General features: G+C 57.9%; 1 protein-coding gene across 3 annotated transcripts in view; it reads left to right on the top strand.

Moving 5' to 3' along the window:
- Positions 1-17,246, top strand: part of BMP7 (bone morphogenetic protein 7) — a 163,576-nt gene that overhangs the window by 58,409 nt on the left and 87,921 nt on the right. For 2 of the 3 annotated variants that reach the window (XM_053890114.1, XM_019426468.2), the window contains exons 3-4: positions 1,284-1,432; positions 16,143-16,340. In XM_053890114.1, coding sequence (XP_053746089.1) covers positions 1,284-1,432; positions 16,143-16,340 — 347 coding nt within the window. The remainder of the gene's footprint in view (positions 1-1,283; positions 1,433-16,142; positions 16,341-17,246) is intronic. The other variant, XM_019426469.2, reaches the window with a different exon arrangement.

Raw genomic sequence — 17,246 nt, forward strand, 5'->3', positions numbered from 1 at the left:
CCCATCTATCCATCCATCCATCCATCCATCCATCCATCCATCCCGTATATCCCTCCCTCCCTCCCTCCATCCATCCCACCATCTATCTGTCCATCCATCCAGTCATCCATCCATCCATCCAACCATTCATTCATCCATCTATCCATCATCCACCCATCTACCCATCCATCCATCCATCCATCCATCCATCCAACCATCCAACCATCCAACCATCCATCCATCCATCCATCCACCCACCCATCCACCCATCCATCCATCCATCCATCTGTCCATCCACCCACCCATCCACCCACCTATCCATCCATCCACCCACCCATCCACCCACCTATCCATCCATCCATCCATCTGTCCATCCATCCATTTATCCACCCACTTATCCACCCACCCACTCTTCCTTCCTTCCATCCACCCATCCATCCACCCACTTATCCATCCATCCATCCATCCATCCATCCATCCATCCATCCATCTATCCATCCACCCATCCACCCATCCATCCATCCACCCACCCATCCATCCATCCGTCCGTCCGTCCGTCCATCCATCCACCCATCCACCCATCCATCTATCCATCTATCCTCCATCCACTACAACATCAGTTGTAGTTTTACCCATTTTGCTACTGCAAAATGTGAGAAAGAGAGGATTAGAGGGTTATCTCTATTAATGCCCATCTAGGTGTCCACCACCTCATACGTGGTGGGTTTGGGAGGAAGTTGCACGGCATGCAAATGAGGAGTGTGTGTACCGGTGCTCGGTTGCCTGAGCTCACACCCCAACTCCTGGCTAAATGACCTGGGGCAAGTCATGGTTTTACCATAATCGTGGCGATGATAATATCCCTACACCTTAGAGTCGTGAGAATTGAATGAGGTAATATGTGTATTCCAGGCCATGCCTGGCAAATGGTGAGTAATCCAAAAAATGTGAGCTTCTATTCCCTGAGAGTTCAGGCAACACAGAGGCTGCAAATGCCTGCCTTCCTGTACTGTCTCCCATCGGGATCCCCCCTAACAAGTGTGAAGGGTGAGCTCGCCTTGGAGCAGTGCCCTGTCCCCTGCGTGTATTCTCTGTGCCCCTTCTACACTCCCTTTTTCCATCACAGCTACTAAGGGGTCTTCAGCCCTGGATCTTGCTCTGATGTACCCCCTTCTGGGGGCCCGGTGGACCTCCTCCCACCTCCCCTACTCCCCATGGTCCTTCTGTCCAACGGCGGCCGGCTGGTGACAGGGCTGACCGAGCCATGACCTGCCACGCCTCGTGTCTCTCCTCCTCTTTTGTAGGGAGTCAGACCTGTTCCTGCTGGACAGCCGCACGCTCTGGGCCTCGGAGGAGGGCTGGCTGGTGTTCGACATCACGGCCACCAGCAACCACTGGGTGGTCAACCCGCGGCACAATCTGGGCCTGCAGCTCTGCGTGGAGACCTTGGACGGTAGGTGTCCCGTCACCACCCCTCTGGTTCCGACACAGCCTGTGCTCCTGGACTCACGTAGGAGCTCAGCAAGTTCATGCCTGTTCCCATCCAGGGAGGGCTCGCTCCTCTGACCCCCACCAAGCAGTGCTCGCTCTCCGCGTTTTGATCCCAAGCAAGAGTAGCACCTGCCCCTTTGCAGGAGACGATGACACCGTTGGCCACACCGGGTTGGGCGAGGCCTCATTGTGCAGAGCAAGGTCCCCGCACCAGCGGGCTGGACATCCTCGCGGAAACACAGACTCTGGCCCGTCCCAGGCCTGCACTGTTAAAACCGGCACTTAAAAAATTTTTTTTTTTACATTTATTTATTTTTGATAGAGACAGAGCACAAGTGGGGGAGGGGCAGAGAGAGAGGGAGACACAGAGTCCAAAGCCGGCTCCAGGCTCCGAGCCGTCAGCACAGAGCCTGACCCGGGGCTCGAACTCACAAACCGCGAAATCACGACCTGAGCCGAAGTCGGACGCTCGACCGACTGAGCCACCCAGGCGCCCCTAGAACCGGCACTTTAACTGGAGCCCCAGGTGATGCCTGAGCGCACATAACTGTGTGAGACGCGCTGACCCAGGCACCCCGACCGGGGACATGGGACATCCTGGGTGTCCCGTGCATGGCAGGATGTTGAACCGTGTCCCCGGCTTCTACCCACTAGAGGCCGGTCTGCCCAGAATGTCTCCAGCTGTTACCGAATGTTCCCTGAAGAGCCACATTGCCCGTGGCTAAGGACCTCAGCCCTGGTGCAAGGCAGGAAGCCCCTTCCGGGAGACCCCGAATGTGGTTCTGAGCCCCCAGGACTTGGAGACTCCGCTGTTGGCTGCGTTCCCCGGTGCTTTCCGCGCCCCGCCTTAGATCCACCGTCTTTGACGAGGGCGGACGGAAGGCGAGTGGGAGCCAGGGTGGGGTTAGCTGCGCCCATTTCTTCCCCCGAAATGTGTTTCTTATTAAGTTGGGGGGCGGCTCTGGGGTCGGTAGCTTCTTCCTTACGCCAGCTTTAAGGAAAAAAAAAAACACACACCCAAACGAAGAACACATTTCTTTCAGAGTGGATAATACTTGCCAGTGGCTCCAAATTCAGGTCACAGATGGGTGCACCCGTGTGGACTTGCCCCGTGACCTCCTTCTGTAGCTGAACTCCACCTCCAGCGCCAGTGCTGTTCCCCTGGTAGTGGACATCTTTTCAGAGGTGCCCTCTGGGGATTTACACCATCGCACGTACATTCTGTGTTCCTTTTGTTTATCTGTTTTCCCCTGCGGGCAGTACCGTAGTCTAGACAGCGTGGGCCGCCTGGCTTTTTTTCCACCTGGCGACTCACCTTGAAGGTTGGGCCTTTTCAGCCGTTAAAGAGCTCCCCTGTTCGTGTGAGGGCTGTTGTGGGTTTGTGTACGTGTGGAGCGTTTGTAGCTCTTCCGCTCGCTCGCCGTGTGACTTTGGGCAGCCTCCCTGGCCTTTCCCAGCCTCCTCATCCCCAACGCCCAGGGCTCCGGGGTGGTTCTGAGATTACGTGAGTTAATACAGAAGGGGTTTTAAAATAGTGTCCCAATGGGGCGCGGGGGGCAGCTCGGAGGGTCCGACTGTGGATCTCGGCTCAGGTCACGATCTCGTTGTTGGGGAGATCGAGCCTCGCGTCGGGCTCTGCGTGGACAGGTACGTGCCTGCCTGGGATTCTCTCCCTCCCTCTCTCCCTCTGCCCCTCACCTTCTCTCTCTCTCTCTCTGTCTCTAAAACAAACTAAAAACAAAGTTTTAACGATTAAAAAAGGGGTGCCTGGGTGGCTCAGTCGGTTAAGCGTCCTCGTCCGCTTGAGTGAGTGTAGCCCTGGGATAAATTCCTGAAAGGGACGCTGTCTGTGCTTTGGATCAATACACCCCCCCCTCCATAAGCAATGCACGAGGGCAGCCGTTCCCCCTTCTTTGACAGGACACGTTTCCAAACTTGCCCATCTTTGCGGATCAGGTAGGCGACAAATGGGACCCTGTAGGTTTGCTTTGCTTTTCTCTCTCACGTTTGAGGCTCCGCCCTTCCTCCTGTGCGTGGCCTGCAGTTTTCCTCCGTGTACCATCCGTTCATACCCTCTGGTAGAGCGTTGGTCTTTTTCTTTGTATTCTACGGACAGCTGGCCCTTTGTGCTTGGAGCTGCAAATTCTTTTGCCCGTTTTTGGTTTTTCTTTTTACTGTGGTTAATGCCAGGTTTTACCCAATGGATTTCGGTGATGCGCCCAGTTTGTATCTCCTTTTCGTTTACGCCTCCTGGGCTCCTGGGCTTGGCCACTTTTCTTTCCCATCGGAGGCCACCGCTTTGGCCTCGGGCTGCCTTCTCTGCCTGAGATTTGCCTAAGACCATGTACCATGTGGGACGGGCCGCAGAGTTTAGGGCCACGCTTGTCTTGTTTCCAGTGGTTTTCTTTCTCCTGGTGGAGCCCTCCCCCTCCCTCCCCTTCTCCTTTCCCTTTCCATGACACTTAAGGTCGGGGCGGGGCGGGGGGGGGCGGTTCCTAGAAGAGCTGAAGTTTTCCATTGCTACATTTCGAGTTGGCAAGCTATATGTCTGATGGACCAAATTCAGCTTGCAGCCTGTTTTCCTGTGGCCTGCGAGCTAAGAATAGTCCTCACATTTTTAAATGGGCAAGATATCAAAAAAGAAAGACTATTTCATGACATGTAAACTTCTGTGAAATTCACATTTTGGTGGCCATAAAGTTTTATTAGTACACAGCCACACTTACTGATTTACATGTTGTCTAGGCCTCCTTTTGTGCTATCACAGCAGCGTCGAGTAGTTATGACAGAGACTCTGGTCCACAAAGCTGAAAAATACTTACTATTTTCCGATGATTATTTACAGACAAAATGTGCAATCCCTGTTGTATGCCAGAACTTCTCAAACTGTGTTCTGTGAAGTGTTCGCGGATGTCCCGGGGTAAAGGAAAGCATTTATGATCAGTGAAGCGTGAGAAATGCTAGGTTGGAGACACTCAGCAGGTTTCTCTGCAGGACTTATCAGAGCCTTTATTTTGCGAATGTCCATTGGGAGTTTCCTGATGGGGAATATAGCGTAGAGGAATTCCAAACGTATTTGGCAATAGAGTCATTCAACTCTGCTTTTTACTTACAAGCTTTTGAGGAGCAGATGGGGGGGGGGTGAGGTTAAAAAATGAGGCTAAGGTAGGCTTGATCCCTTTCCCTGGACTTGTGGATCCTGGCTAGACCTTCCAACTTGACCTTAAGGGGTCCTGTGCTTCTCTGCCCTGCTGGCTCGAGGCGGCCCAAGTTTGGTTTTTCTCTTAAGGGACAACCAACCCCATTCCCTTTGGTTTTTGCCACTGTCTTTCTCCCCCAAAGTCTGGGGCTTTGTACGCTTATTTCCTCCAGCTTCTGCTCCCCCCTAGCGTGAAGGGGAGGCTTGGCATCCACCGAGATGGCATAGCCTGCTGGTTAAAGCTTGGGCTCAGGAGGCCAGACTCCCCGGGTTCAAATCCCACCTCGGCCGTGTGCAGCCATGTGAGCCAGGGTGAGTCACTTAATGTCCCTCCTCTGGAAAGTGGGGTTAATAATAGTTTCCACCGTCCAGGGTGGTGGTGAAGGATCAGATGAGCTCATGCAAGTGAAGGGCTCAATTGCTCAGCTTGAGGCAGCAGCCGAGCACGGAGCGCTGTCTGCCGTGGTCCCTCGTAAGTCCCACCACGGGGCCTCGAGGCAGATGCCGCCGTTCAGCTCCTCATGGCACAGGGGAGGACGCCGAGGCCCCTGAGGCTCCCTCTTCTGGCATCCACCTGGGAACTCCTCTCCGTCTATGGGTGGGGGTGTAGCCTAGTGGTCATAAGCTGCTGCCCAGAGTCAGGGCGAGGAGCAGAAGCTGTACCCCTGACTCCGGGCCCGTCTCCTCCCCGCCCGTCCCCTCCCACGCCGGGCACCGGTTGCTGGGCAGGGATGCCGCCCCCCGGGGACTTGGCTGGTCCGTCCAGGCACTGTACCTGCCACGGAGGCAAGTTTGGCCTGGCTGCCTGGGTCAGGGCAGGACCAGCCACTCAGCCCGCCAGGGAGGAGCCGAGGTACGCCGTGGCCAGTGGGGGCTGTGAATTTGGGGATCTTCTCGGGGATGAGATGAGAGGCAGGTGAGCCCGGCGGTTCTGAAACCACGGGCTCCTGGCTCTGCAGTTGTCCATCGGAATCCCCCCGGGGGTTCGTAGAGAATAGTGATTGCCGCCCCCCCCCGCCCCACACCGGGGCCTGGCCCAGGGCTGGCACGCTGGCCAAGCCGTGCCCTGTGTCCCATTGGGGGGTACCCGCCGGTAAGATGGCACCCAGGCCGAGCGCCCCGTTTGGGTTTCGGGTCTCACCCGCTTTGTGTTAAACGTCTGTACAGGTGCGACAGACGGGAGCCTGCTGGGGCGTCCGTGCGATCTGGGCTCCGTCTGCTGGCACCCCGCTGCTGTGTCGCCTGCAGAAGCAGCCGGGCCCCTGCCCCTGCGGCTCCTGCTGAGCAGCGCAAAGTCCAGTCCGTGAGCATCACCGCCTTCTGCGGCCCCCGGGGCAAGCCGAGTTCCAGGCATCTCCGGCCCTCGGGGAGGGGAGGGGAGGGGGCACCGAGTCAGGTACAGCATCTCGCCCTGGTCCAGACCCTAGCAGCATCTTGCAGCCCGCCGGGCGGCTGCCGGAACAGGGAGCCCGGGCCCTGTCGGGGGCCTCAGTTTCCACGCCCGTACAATGGGCGTGATGCCAGCAGTGCTGGTGAGGTCGCCTCCATCCTGGTGAGGCACAGACGTCACAGGTCTCCTCTGAGAAGCTTGGTGCTTGGTGTGGGGTGAGCCTCCCGCTCGCGGGGTCTCCGGATCCCTCCCGGGACCACCCAGGAAGTTGGCGTCCCGTCCCTGTCCCTGCAGCCGCGCCTTCCCGTGGGTGCCCCCGGGGGCGGCACGGCTGGGGCCCGTGCGGGGGAGAAGCTCGTAAACGCTCCGGGCACCTGTGGCTCATAAGGAGCCAACTGGGGAGCGTCGTCTCGTCCGAGGGCAGGACGCCGAGGGAAGGAGGGCCGGCGTCTCCCGATCTCTCCCTTCGTCCAGAAGGCAGGAGGAGTGGCGGCCGCCCCCAAGCCACCCGGGCTGCGCTCCCCACTCCTGGGGCGGGTGGGAGAGGAGCCGAGCAACCCCCGACGGAGGGGTTCCGACGCGTTCCGGTGCCACCCGAGTGGAGGGCTGGCCCGCTGACCGGGGGGCCGTCCCTGCCGTGCCAGGCGGGCCGAACCCTCGCCGTGGGCCAGGCGGCCGGCGCGGGGCTCCCGCGCAGAGCAGAAGCGGGACCGGCCGGCGGCACCCCCGCGGACTCGGGAGCCGACGGCCCCAGTCCCTGCTCCTGGGGCAGCTGGTTCAGCCTCTCGATGCCTCGTCCTTTCGTCCGTTCCACGGGCGCGGTGATGGCCGGGAGGAAGACCTGAATGGATTTGCGGTAAAATGCTGAGTCCTGGGCCCGGCACCCTGGCCAACCGCACGTGTGCTCGAGATCGCCGTCGCTGTGCTCGCTGCTCGCGGGGGCCCGCCCGGGTGGCTGTCAGCAGGGGAGCAGGGGAGGAAACCGAGGCCCAGCAGGTGGGGTAACTTGCCAGAAGGCGCCCAGTTCCCTGGGCAGACCGGGGGCTCCGCCGCGGGTTCCCAGTCCGGCGCCCCCGACCTCGCTCTTTGCGGGACCGCGTCCGAGGAATGTGGTCAGCGGGGCCCAGGCCGGGGGGGGTTGTGTGGTTCGGTGGGTGCCCGCCGGGTACACGGCCGGGCCGTCCGGACAGACAGCCCAGGACCGTACAGCCTCCTGGTCCCTCCTTGGGAACGAAGCTGTTTGAAAAGGAACCCGAAAGACCGTGGGCTTCCCACAGGACCAACAGAAGCGGCCAGGGCTGCATCTGACTTTCGTGGACTCCTTCCATTAAAGAAAAAAAAAAACACCAAAAATTATGTTCTATGACCACGTTAGTATAAAGATGAATATAATCCTGGCCGGATTAAAAATGAAAACATTTTCTGCGACCCCCAAAAAGTTTGTGTTTTGTCTTCCGATTTTAAGAGACATTAAAACATTTTCACGGGCCCCTAAAAGTACCGTGGGCCTGGGCACGGTGCTCGCGGACAGCTTGGCCCCGGGCCCTGCCCCCCCCCCCCCCCCCCCCCCCCGGCCTGAGAGCGACGCCGGGCTCTCCCTGCCCCGTCAGACCTGCTTGTTAGAACCAGCCTCCTGCAGCTAAGAGCCTCTCCGCCTGCACTGGGTACACGTTTCTTCACTCAACAAACATTTAATATGGCAGCGATTTGTTGTAGGCACCGGGGCTACGGCCTGAAGGATTTTGCCGTCACCTCGCCCACATTCTTGTAGGAAGGCGGAAAGCGGAGAGACCGTTTGCTGAGGGTCAAAGTTGAGGCTGTGAAGACAAGTTCAGAGCCTCGGAGGTTCCCAGGAGTGCTTCTGGCTGCTTGCTCTCCAGATCGGGGCCCGTGGTTCTCCCGGGGCCGCCTTCCATCTCCAAGCTGCCAGGAGACGATGGAGACACTGCTTTGGGCCAGAGATGTCTCTGTCCTTACAGACATGAGAACACCTGGTCCCTTGTTCCCAAGACAAGGACTTCAGCATTTGTCCTTCTTTATAGGGTCCTCCTCCTCCCCCTTGTAGAGAGAAGAAATCACTGGGAGGCCCAGGAGGGCAACGTCTAGAAGCCCTACCCTTCCAGTTCGAGAGGACGATGCGGTGGCCTCACTGGCCCGTCTCACACTTCTGGGGATCGCAAGGCATTTAAAGGATTGGGGGCGTATGCTGTCCCAAGTGCGATGCTCGGCTGGGACGGGACCAGGAGGTGAGCCGTTCGCCCAGGGCCGCTGGGGAGACAAAGCCCCAGAGAGCCAGGTTGGCGACTGGTCCCGCCCCCAGCGCAGCTGGCTCCAAGGTGCCTTCGCCCTTGGTGCTGCTTCACATCCCGTTTCTCCAGAGGCCGAGCGAGAGAAAACAGGAGGCCTTGATGACCCAGAGGCTGGGAGGGGTCCTTCCAGGGCTGGGTGGGCCGCAGGGGCCGGGACAACATTGGGTAATTGAGGCCAGGCCGATGTCACAAGCATTAACTGCGTTCTCACTTGTCACTTGGGCCTTGGGCCATCGAGACAAGTGCCTGGAACCGGCGTTTTGCACAATCAACAAAGCGCATTCTTACGCCTCGGGCCTCCGCAGGGGAGCCCGTGGCTCTGGGCCTGGAAAACAAGGAAACCACAGGAAAACCAAGATGCTCCTTCTCTGTGATGAGGCTGTGCTCTCTCCTCTCCCGAGAGGCCCCCGTCTGTGCCCCGGGCCGGTTCTGGGGGGACGTCCTCTGGGCTGGGCGTGCGGACTCTGCTCGTGCCATCCCAGGACCTGCCGGCGGTGGCTGTCGCCCGCCCCCGTGCCTCGGCGAGCCCTCCCTTGCCGCTTGAGGCTCCGCGTGTCGCCCACATCCGTGCCTGGGCAACCTTTCCTCCCTGCGTCTCCGTCCACCCGGACTCAGCGACGGTCTGATGATTAAGTTCACAGCTTGGAGCCCGCTTCCCCGCCCGTAAACGTGGGGTCAGGAGGCCGCTTGGAGGGGCACGGAAGGGGCTCAGCGCAGTGCCTGGCGCAGAGCAAAGGGGCCGGAAGGACGGTTTCTCGTCCTTCTTGTGAGCCACCAGCCGCAGAGAACCAACTCTGTCGGGAACGCGTTCATTGGCAGGTAATAGACAAAGTGTCGCATCTCGGGGGCAGGTATGGTCGCCTTTACGGTCGGGGTATGTGGAGGCAGGGTCGGTTAGAGCAGAGGTCAGCAAACTTTTAAGGACCTACAAAGTTCCTGTAAAGCACCGGGTAGCAATGGTTTTAGGCTTTGTGGGTCAGAGGTGCTCCGTCACAGGTCGTCCAGTGTGCCATTAAAGCATCCAAACAGATGGTGAGTAGGCGGTAAACGGAGGGAGAGCAGGTCTAGAGAGCAGAGTTTCTCTACCTTGGCGGTATTTGGTTTTTTTTATTTTTTTAAGTGTTTATTTCTTAAAGCATTTTTTTAAATGTTTGTTTATTTTTGAGAGAGAGAAAGAGACAGAACGTGAGCGGGGGGGAGGGGCAGAGAGAGAGGGAGACACAGAATCCGAAGCGGGATCCAGGCCCCGAGCCGTCAGCACAGAGCCCGACGCGGGGCTCGAACCCACGAACCACGAGATCGTGACCTGAGCCGAAGTCGGACGCTCGACCGACGGAGCCCCCCCGAACGCCCCTCCACCTTGGCACCGTTGACATTTGTCGTCCTCTGTCGTGGGGTCATCCTGACTGGGGGCCTCTCTGCATCCTGACAGAAGTGGTGATCACGTGAGTCTTCTCACGGCTCCGTATATGAGAAAGGTCTGTTTTACTACATGCTCACTTACCGGCCAAGCCCTCACCCTGGATCCATAACCTGCCCGTCAGGTGGACCAGATGTCCCCAGCCATCCTGTTTGTTTTCCATCGGGAAAACCTTTCTCCCCTAGCTTGCGGGGCACCTCTTGGCGGATTCAAATACAGGACGCCCCGTCAAATTTGAATTTCAGATCTGGGGCGCCTGGGTGGCTCAGTCGGTTGAGCATCCGACTTCAGCTCAGGTCACGATCTCACGGACCGTGAGTTCGAGCCCCGCGTTGGGCTCTGGGCTGATGGCTCGGAGCCTGGAGCCTGCTTCCAGTTCTGTGTCTCCCTCTCTCTCTGCCCCTCCCCCGTTCATGCTCTGTCTCTCTCTGTCTCAAAAATAAATAAACGTTAAAAAAAAATTTTTAAAAAAAATTTGAATTTCAGATCAAAACCCAGCAATTACTCCGTGTAAGTGTGTCCCCACGTGCTGCAAACATGGTCATTTATCTGAAATGCACATTTAACCAGGCATCCTGTATTTTCATTTGCAAAGTCTGGCAACCCTGGACTTGGGCAAATCTTCAGGTGTTGTTTCCCCCTTTTTTTTTTTTTAACCTATTAACTCTTAGCCACACTCTAGATCGTTTCCGACTTCCCTGAGGATACAGACCTTATGGTTAAAGTATTGGGTTTCTCTGCCCTCCCTGCCTAGACCAGGTGTGTCCCCTACCTCCGTCCCTCTGCCTGGTGCATGTGGCCCGAGTCCGTATCTAGCGTGAGTCGCCCTGGACACTTAGAAACAATCAAAACGAGCATTTGTGCTTCTGTGTGCTGTAACTGACATCATACACTGAAATCGAATTCTTCCCCCAGCCCGCCCACCGTGTCCCGTCCTTCATTCGAGCCTTCCTTGGCCCTTTTGGGGGGACATTAAAATAGAAATACACTTTCCGCAGGTACATACCCACGTAGGTTGGCATACGCGTTAAATTTCCTCTCTCCCAGGTGTAATCACAGATCTTGTTCTGTTCCTCCTCTACGGGCCATGCGGGAGCCTGGGCCTGTCTTGTTCCTGCTTATAACCCCCGGGGTGCAGAGAAGTGTGGGGCTTTGGCCCGCACGCTGTGAACACTTGTGAAAAGGTGAATGAGGAGAGCGAGCGCCTGGGTGACTCGGTTAAGCGTCGGGCTCTTGATTTCAGCTCAGGTCACGATCTCCTGGTTTGTGGGATCGAGCCCCACGTCGGGTTCTGTGCTGACAGTGCAGAGCCTGCTTGGGATTCTCTCTCTTTCCCTCTCTCCCTGCCCCTCCCCTGCTTGCACTCTCTCTCTCTCTCTCTTAGATAAACTTAAAAAAAAAAAGATGAATGGTTTAGGTGCCTGGTCGGTTCATTGTCTTGGGAAAAACGCCACATTGTCTCTAGGATTTTGTAGCTAAAAACTGGACGGCAATGACTTCCGGCTGTATGTCCATCCAGGAGAACAGGTGCTTACTTTAGGGAAGGCGTGGGTAAAGCCGTGGCTCTCCACTGGGAATGTGGCCTCCCAGGGGACACTTAGCGATGTCTGGAGACAGCGTCTGTTGTCAGGACTCAGGGAGGGTGCTCCTCGGGCACGTCTGCCGTGCTGAGGTGCCCCCCGCTGGCCTCAGTGCCTCCTGCCATCGTCTGTGTGAACGTGCTTTGGCCAGTGTCGAGCCCTGTCCTGTGCCGGGACAGTGAGTGGAGGGGACCACCCTGCCCTGAATTGCCGGGCTGGATGGAGGGCAGCACAATGTGTGTGGGGCCCAGAGAGGCCACCCAAGTGCGGGGGTCTAGAGGAGAGCACGGGGGGAGGGGGCTCCATTCCAGATCACCATTCACCCCCACATACTCCCCTGAGCGGGCCTCAGAGGTTTGGCCATGTCCCCCCTCTCCAGACCCTCTGTGGCCGCCATCGTACCTAGAATGTGATCCAGAGCCCCCGCCAGGGCCCCCAGTGACCCAGCCTCATCATCGGGCCCCCTCCCTCCCTCCCCCTCTCTCTCCAGCCCCACTGGCCTCCTCCCTGTTCTTTTTTTAATTTATTTTTAAGTGTTTATTTACTTATTTATTTTGAGAGAGAGAGAATAAGTAAGTGGGAGAGGGGCAGAGCGAGAGAGGGAGAGAGAGAATCCCAAGCAGGCTCCACACGGCCAGCGCAGAACCCAGCGCGGGGCTCGAACTCACGAACCACGATACCACGACCTGAGCCGAAATCAAGAGTCGGACGCTTAGCTGACTGAGCCACCCAGGCGCCCCCGCCTCCTCCCTGTTCTTCAAACACACGTTTGTGTGTGTTCCTGTCTCCGGGACTTGGCATTTCCTGTTCCCTCTGCTGGGAACGTTTCTCTCCCAGGACCCCTGTGACTGTGCAGCCTTCCCTGACCAGTCCCCCCTCGTCCCTGTCCCTGCCCCTGCCCTAGACTGCTTCTCGGCCATCACCACCGTCCCTCAGCTCATCCCCCCCCACCCCCCCGCCCCGGTGGGCCCCCCAGGGGGTCGTTCTGGCCGTTCTACGTGCACACCTAGCACAGGGCGGCCCACGGCAGGCGTGCCGTCGATAGTTGCCGAATGAACTAATGAGTCAGTAACAAGGTGGTTGTTGAAGCCTGGAACACATAACGCAAATGTCCACGGGCAGGAGAGGATGACGTAAAGGCCTTTCCAGATGTGAGGCTCCTCTGCGGCCACGAGGGATGAGGTCAGTGTGTTTCATCGATGCGGAAAGATGTCCACAGTGTATTGCGTAAAAACCAGGTTTATAGGAAACGGCAGTAACAGTACGATCCCAGTTATGAGGACCTGTGCACAAGCGTGACTGTGGACACACGTGCAGGCAGCTCAGACTAAACAGTCACGGGGGGTTTATTCATCTCGGTGGTTGGGGCGAGAAGCAAGCTTCAGGACCGGTTTGATCCAGTGGCTCAGGGATATCACCAGAGGTTCCATGTCCGTGTCTCTGCTCTTCCTTCCACCCAGGGCGGTCCCACTCGAAAATGTCACCCGCTTGTGGTCTCTAACTGGTGGCCATTTCTGGGGCTCCATCCACTCCTCCTGCCTCAGTCTTGTCCGGGGGCTTTCTGGAAAGGAAACTTCCAGGGTGCCTCCCCTCCGTTCGTTGGCTGAGTTGGGTCACGTGCCCGCCCCCGAGCCGGTCGCTGCAGCTGGAGGACTAGTTGTTGTCTCGTAGGCCCACCCCTAAGGCACAGCTGCAGAAATGAAAATTGGGCCGGGTACCAGGGACAGGAGCCATGGCATCATCCCCATCTTACAGATGAGGAATTAGAGGCCCCCGCATGCAGCTTGACTTCCCTCGGCCCACACGGCGTGGTCGGTGGCAGCTGCAGGTTTAAACCCCCCGAAGACCCGCTTCCGTCCCCTCTGTCTGCCCGTTTTTGCAGCGAGGCTGTGCTCCAACAGCTGTGAGGGCGAGCTCGACCCCCTCCCTGCACACACTGCTCACGGCGCTCGCGTTTACTGTATCTAGATCGGCATCAGCTTTTCAGGCGAGGCATTTTTATTTTGCCCTGAAAGCCTTCCAGGTGGGGGTGGGGGCAAGATGCAATTCCTAGGGGCTCAGCTTTAATGGTTTCTTTTATAGAATCGTTCGAATTATAAATGCATGAACTCGAGGAAACCCTGCTGAAGAATGCAGGAAAGCCGAACGTTTAAAGGGGTTAAGGTAAAATAGTGGTGGACGGGGGAAGTCTGCTCTTTTAAACGCCGGCTGTTAAAAAACCAAAGCGAACCCCCTGGTGCTGGTCTGGTCCCTGGGAGGCTGGGTTTCCTGGCTTGGGCCCGTCTGGGGGGCTCCAGGTGAAGTTAATTCCAGATGTGGACGGGCCCGCGGCCTCCAGAAGCTCCGCTCCCACTCGCCTCTGGCTCCCCTCGCCTAACTCGGGGTGACGCATTCCTGTCGTGGGTACGCAGCCTGGGCTCAGATTCGGCTCGGCCCCTCCCCAGCTGGGTGGCCTTGGGCAGGTTATTCAGCCTCTCGGAGCTCTTCTCTCGCGAGTGAGATAGGCTTTCTTTGCCCCCTGTCTCTTGCTTTATTCTTCTTTGGAATACTTAACCACCAGGAGGCAGGACCTCAATCCCTACCGGCCAGTGGCCTGCTTGTTGCCGCGGCCGAAAGGTAGACTGATCCCGGCTCCCATCCTACTGCACACCCATCAGCGGAGCACAGGACACCGAGATTATTCTGCCCGCCTTCTCCTCTCTGCCTCCAGGACCCCATATCCTCTGGGTGTCCCCCTTCCTCCTGCCCACACTTCTTCTAGATCCTTCTGACTGGGCACCCCTGTCCTCTCGGTGGTGGAGACAGGATGCCTGGGCTCAGCCCTCGTAACGCTTGTCCAGCTACACGCCCTCCCCAGGTGAGCTCCTCTCTGCCACCCGGACGGCCCCCCGACCTCTGCCCTGAGCCAGCGTTTCTCCAGCGCTTGGGGAACGCAAAGCTCTGCTCTGAGGAGCGTCTGGGTGTTGAGTGGCAGAGGCGGGACTTGAACCCGGGACGTCTGGCACCGGGCCAGAGCACGTGTGGCCCCAGGTCCGTCTCTGCCCCCGGACCAGGAGCCGCACCCAGGCTGGGATGCTGTGCTTCCCACGCTCCGGCTTCCCTCCCGCGTCAGGTGGGCACTGCAGACAGCGGCCGCGAAACCACCTGCTTTCGCCCTCCACCCTCCCCTCCCTCCCCGGCTGATTCTCTCCCCCCCACCCCCACGCCCGCCTCAGTTTCCCCACCTCCATAAACGGCCCCTCCCTTCCTCCAGGTGCCCAGGCTCAGAGCAGGAAGGTCAGGGATGAGTCCCCACCTCTTCACACCCTCTCTGTCCGGTCCCTCCACAAGTTCCGTCACTTGTGTCTTTTCACAGTCCCTCCAGGATCTGCTGGTTCCCAGCTTCGGAGGTACTCCCGTGACGCGACCGCTGGGCGAAACTGGGGAAGGAGCGCGGGGGGCACGTCCCTGTGCGTTTTCTTCTGCGACTTCTCCTGTGAATCTGTATAATTATTTCAAAACGAAACACGAAAAACGAATTCCAAAGATGGAGTTGAGAAACGGACCGTTGAGGAGCCCCCCGTCCCCTCTCCCTGCCACTGCCCCGGTAGCCTCCACCGGCCCCCCCCACCCGGCCCCCCCAGGACACCTGGGCTGCTCTGTTACACGCAGCAGGTGGCCGTCTCGGGGTTGCCACTTCACGCCATCGCCTCGGTCTCCTGGGGCTACCGGGAGGCCCCAAACCGGGGGCCGCAAAACAGCAGGCCGCACCTTCCTAAAGCCTGGAGACCGCAGGCCCCGGGGCCGCACCCCTTCCGAGGCCTCGAGGAATGAGCCCTTGCTTGCCTGTCCCAGCTTCTGGGGGCCCCTGCTGTTCTTTCATGTTCTCTGGCCTCCTTCCCTCCGGGTGTATGCACGTGGGTGTCTCTGTGTCTTCACGTGGCCTTTCTCTGAGGACACCCTCCAAGCCCATGTGACCTTACCTTAACTGATTGTGTCCGCAAAGGTGCTGTTTTCAATGAGGTCACATCCTGAGGTTCTGCACGGACTTGAACTTGGTGGGGGCTGGTGGGGAGGGGACGCTGTTCGACTCGGTAAACAGAGTAAGGGTAAAGTGCTTGCTGTTGCCCACAGGACCCGACCTTACCTGTGCTCCTGAGAGTCCCCCACGATTCATCCCCCTGACCCCTCATTCTTCCCTGCTTCCCCCCAGGCTGTGCTCCAGCCAGGCAGCCAGCGTCCTCACTGCTCGTTGAGAGAACCCTCCTCACTCCGTCCTCCCAAGCATTCGCCTTGGTAGTGCCCTCTGCCTGGAACGCCTGTCCCCAGACATCCGTTCCCCCCTCCCTGTCACGCAGTCCTCCGCTCACACGGCCCTTCCGTGCCTAGGGTGGCAGTCACCAGGGCTGTGTGCAGCTGTCCCCGCCGTCCTCGGGCAAGCAGGCTTCTCCCACCTCTTGAGATAGGCGGATCGCATGACCAGCTTGGGCCAATGAAATGTAAATGCAACTTCCGCTAGCCTGAGACCTGCAAACCTCAGCCTGCCTGCCCCACCTGCCCGCACGCCCAGAGGGCAGGAGGTTTTCTCTGTGCGGTTCCCTGCTGTGTTCCAAGCTCCTGAACAGCATGGCACAGAGTAAATGCCGAATAAATACCCGCCGGGTGGACAGATAACAGATGCATGAATGAACCGTGAGGCGGGAAAGAAATCGTGTCCGGGCGGCCCCTCCCCGCTCACCGGCTCACCGTTTCTCCCATAATTGATCTTCTGTGCATTTGGCTGCTTCCGGTCTAGGGCAGAGCATCAACCCCAAGTTGGCGGGCCTGATCGGGAGGCACGGGCCCCAGAACAAGCAGCCCTTCATGGTGGCCTTCTTCAAGGCCACGGAGGTCCACCTTCGCAGCACCCGCTCCACGGGGGGCAAGCAACGCAGCCAGAATCGCTCCAAGACGCCCAAGAACCAGGAAGCCCTGCGGGTGACCAACGTCGCAGGTACGCCGGGCTGGGAGGGTTAATGCACAGCCCCTGAGGATCCCACAGGCCCCCGCAAGACCCCAGAATTCATCCTGTACTCTCGATGTGACCCTCGAGCCAATGCCGCGGGAAGCAGACCCCACAAAATCCTGTGCTGCGCGGATCCCACTGCTTTAACTGGATAAAGTAGTAAGTTCGTGTAGAAATGCACGTGGCAGCACATTGGTGCATTCCGTTAGTATACAACGTATACTAGTGTGTTACGTTAGTATATGTTAGTATAACAAGATGCCGGTCATGTAAATTTCCAAGTAGGGAGAATCATGGCCCCAAATAAATGAAAGCAAACTCTGAAAACATGCAGAGCAGGAGACGCCACCCCAACATCCCCAGGAAGGCCACCCCTTGGGAGAGGAAAGGAGGACAAACGGGGAGAGTTTGCTGTGTCTTTCATTGTATTTCTTAGGTGAAACATATTTGAAACTCCTGGCTCGCTTTACTGCTTGTTCCACACGGGCGGCAGCGGGGCTGTTTTGAACGTTATTTGGGATACTTTGAACGTGTGTTTGAAGTGTCAGAAGTAAAGAAAAAAAGAGCATTAACTCTTTCAGTGCATTTTGGGGGGTACTTTAGGTTCATTGAAATGTTGCCTTGTGACAAGTAAACACAAACTGGAAATAAAGGGAACATCTTCACAGCAAGCAACTCAGAGACGAATAGCAATCCTGAAGGTAGTGAATTCCGCAACAGAAACTTCCAGGAGGTGCTACATTTATGTACACTGTGCATCTTGAGGCTCTGAGGCGGACGGCCTCCTGTTTTGAAGAGGGGGCGACAGTGGGGCTCAGAGAGGTTAAGTCACTGGTCTGGAAGTGCACAGTGCAAGTGTCAGCCCTGGGATTTGAGCCTGTTGATTTTGCCGGG

This window comes from Panthera pardus, unplaced genomic scaffold (genome assembly GCF_024362965.1).
Source record: "Panthera pardus isolate Hobbes unplaced genomic scaffold, ASM2436296v1 HiC_scaffold_25, whole genome shotgun sequence".
Taxonomy (NCBI): domain Eukaryota; kingdom Metazoa; phylum Chordata; class Mammalia; order Carnivora; family Felidae; genus Panthera; species Panthera pardus.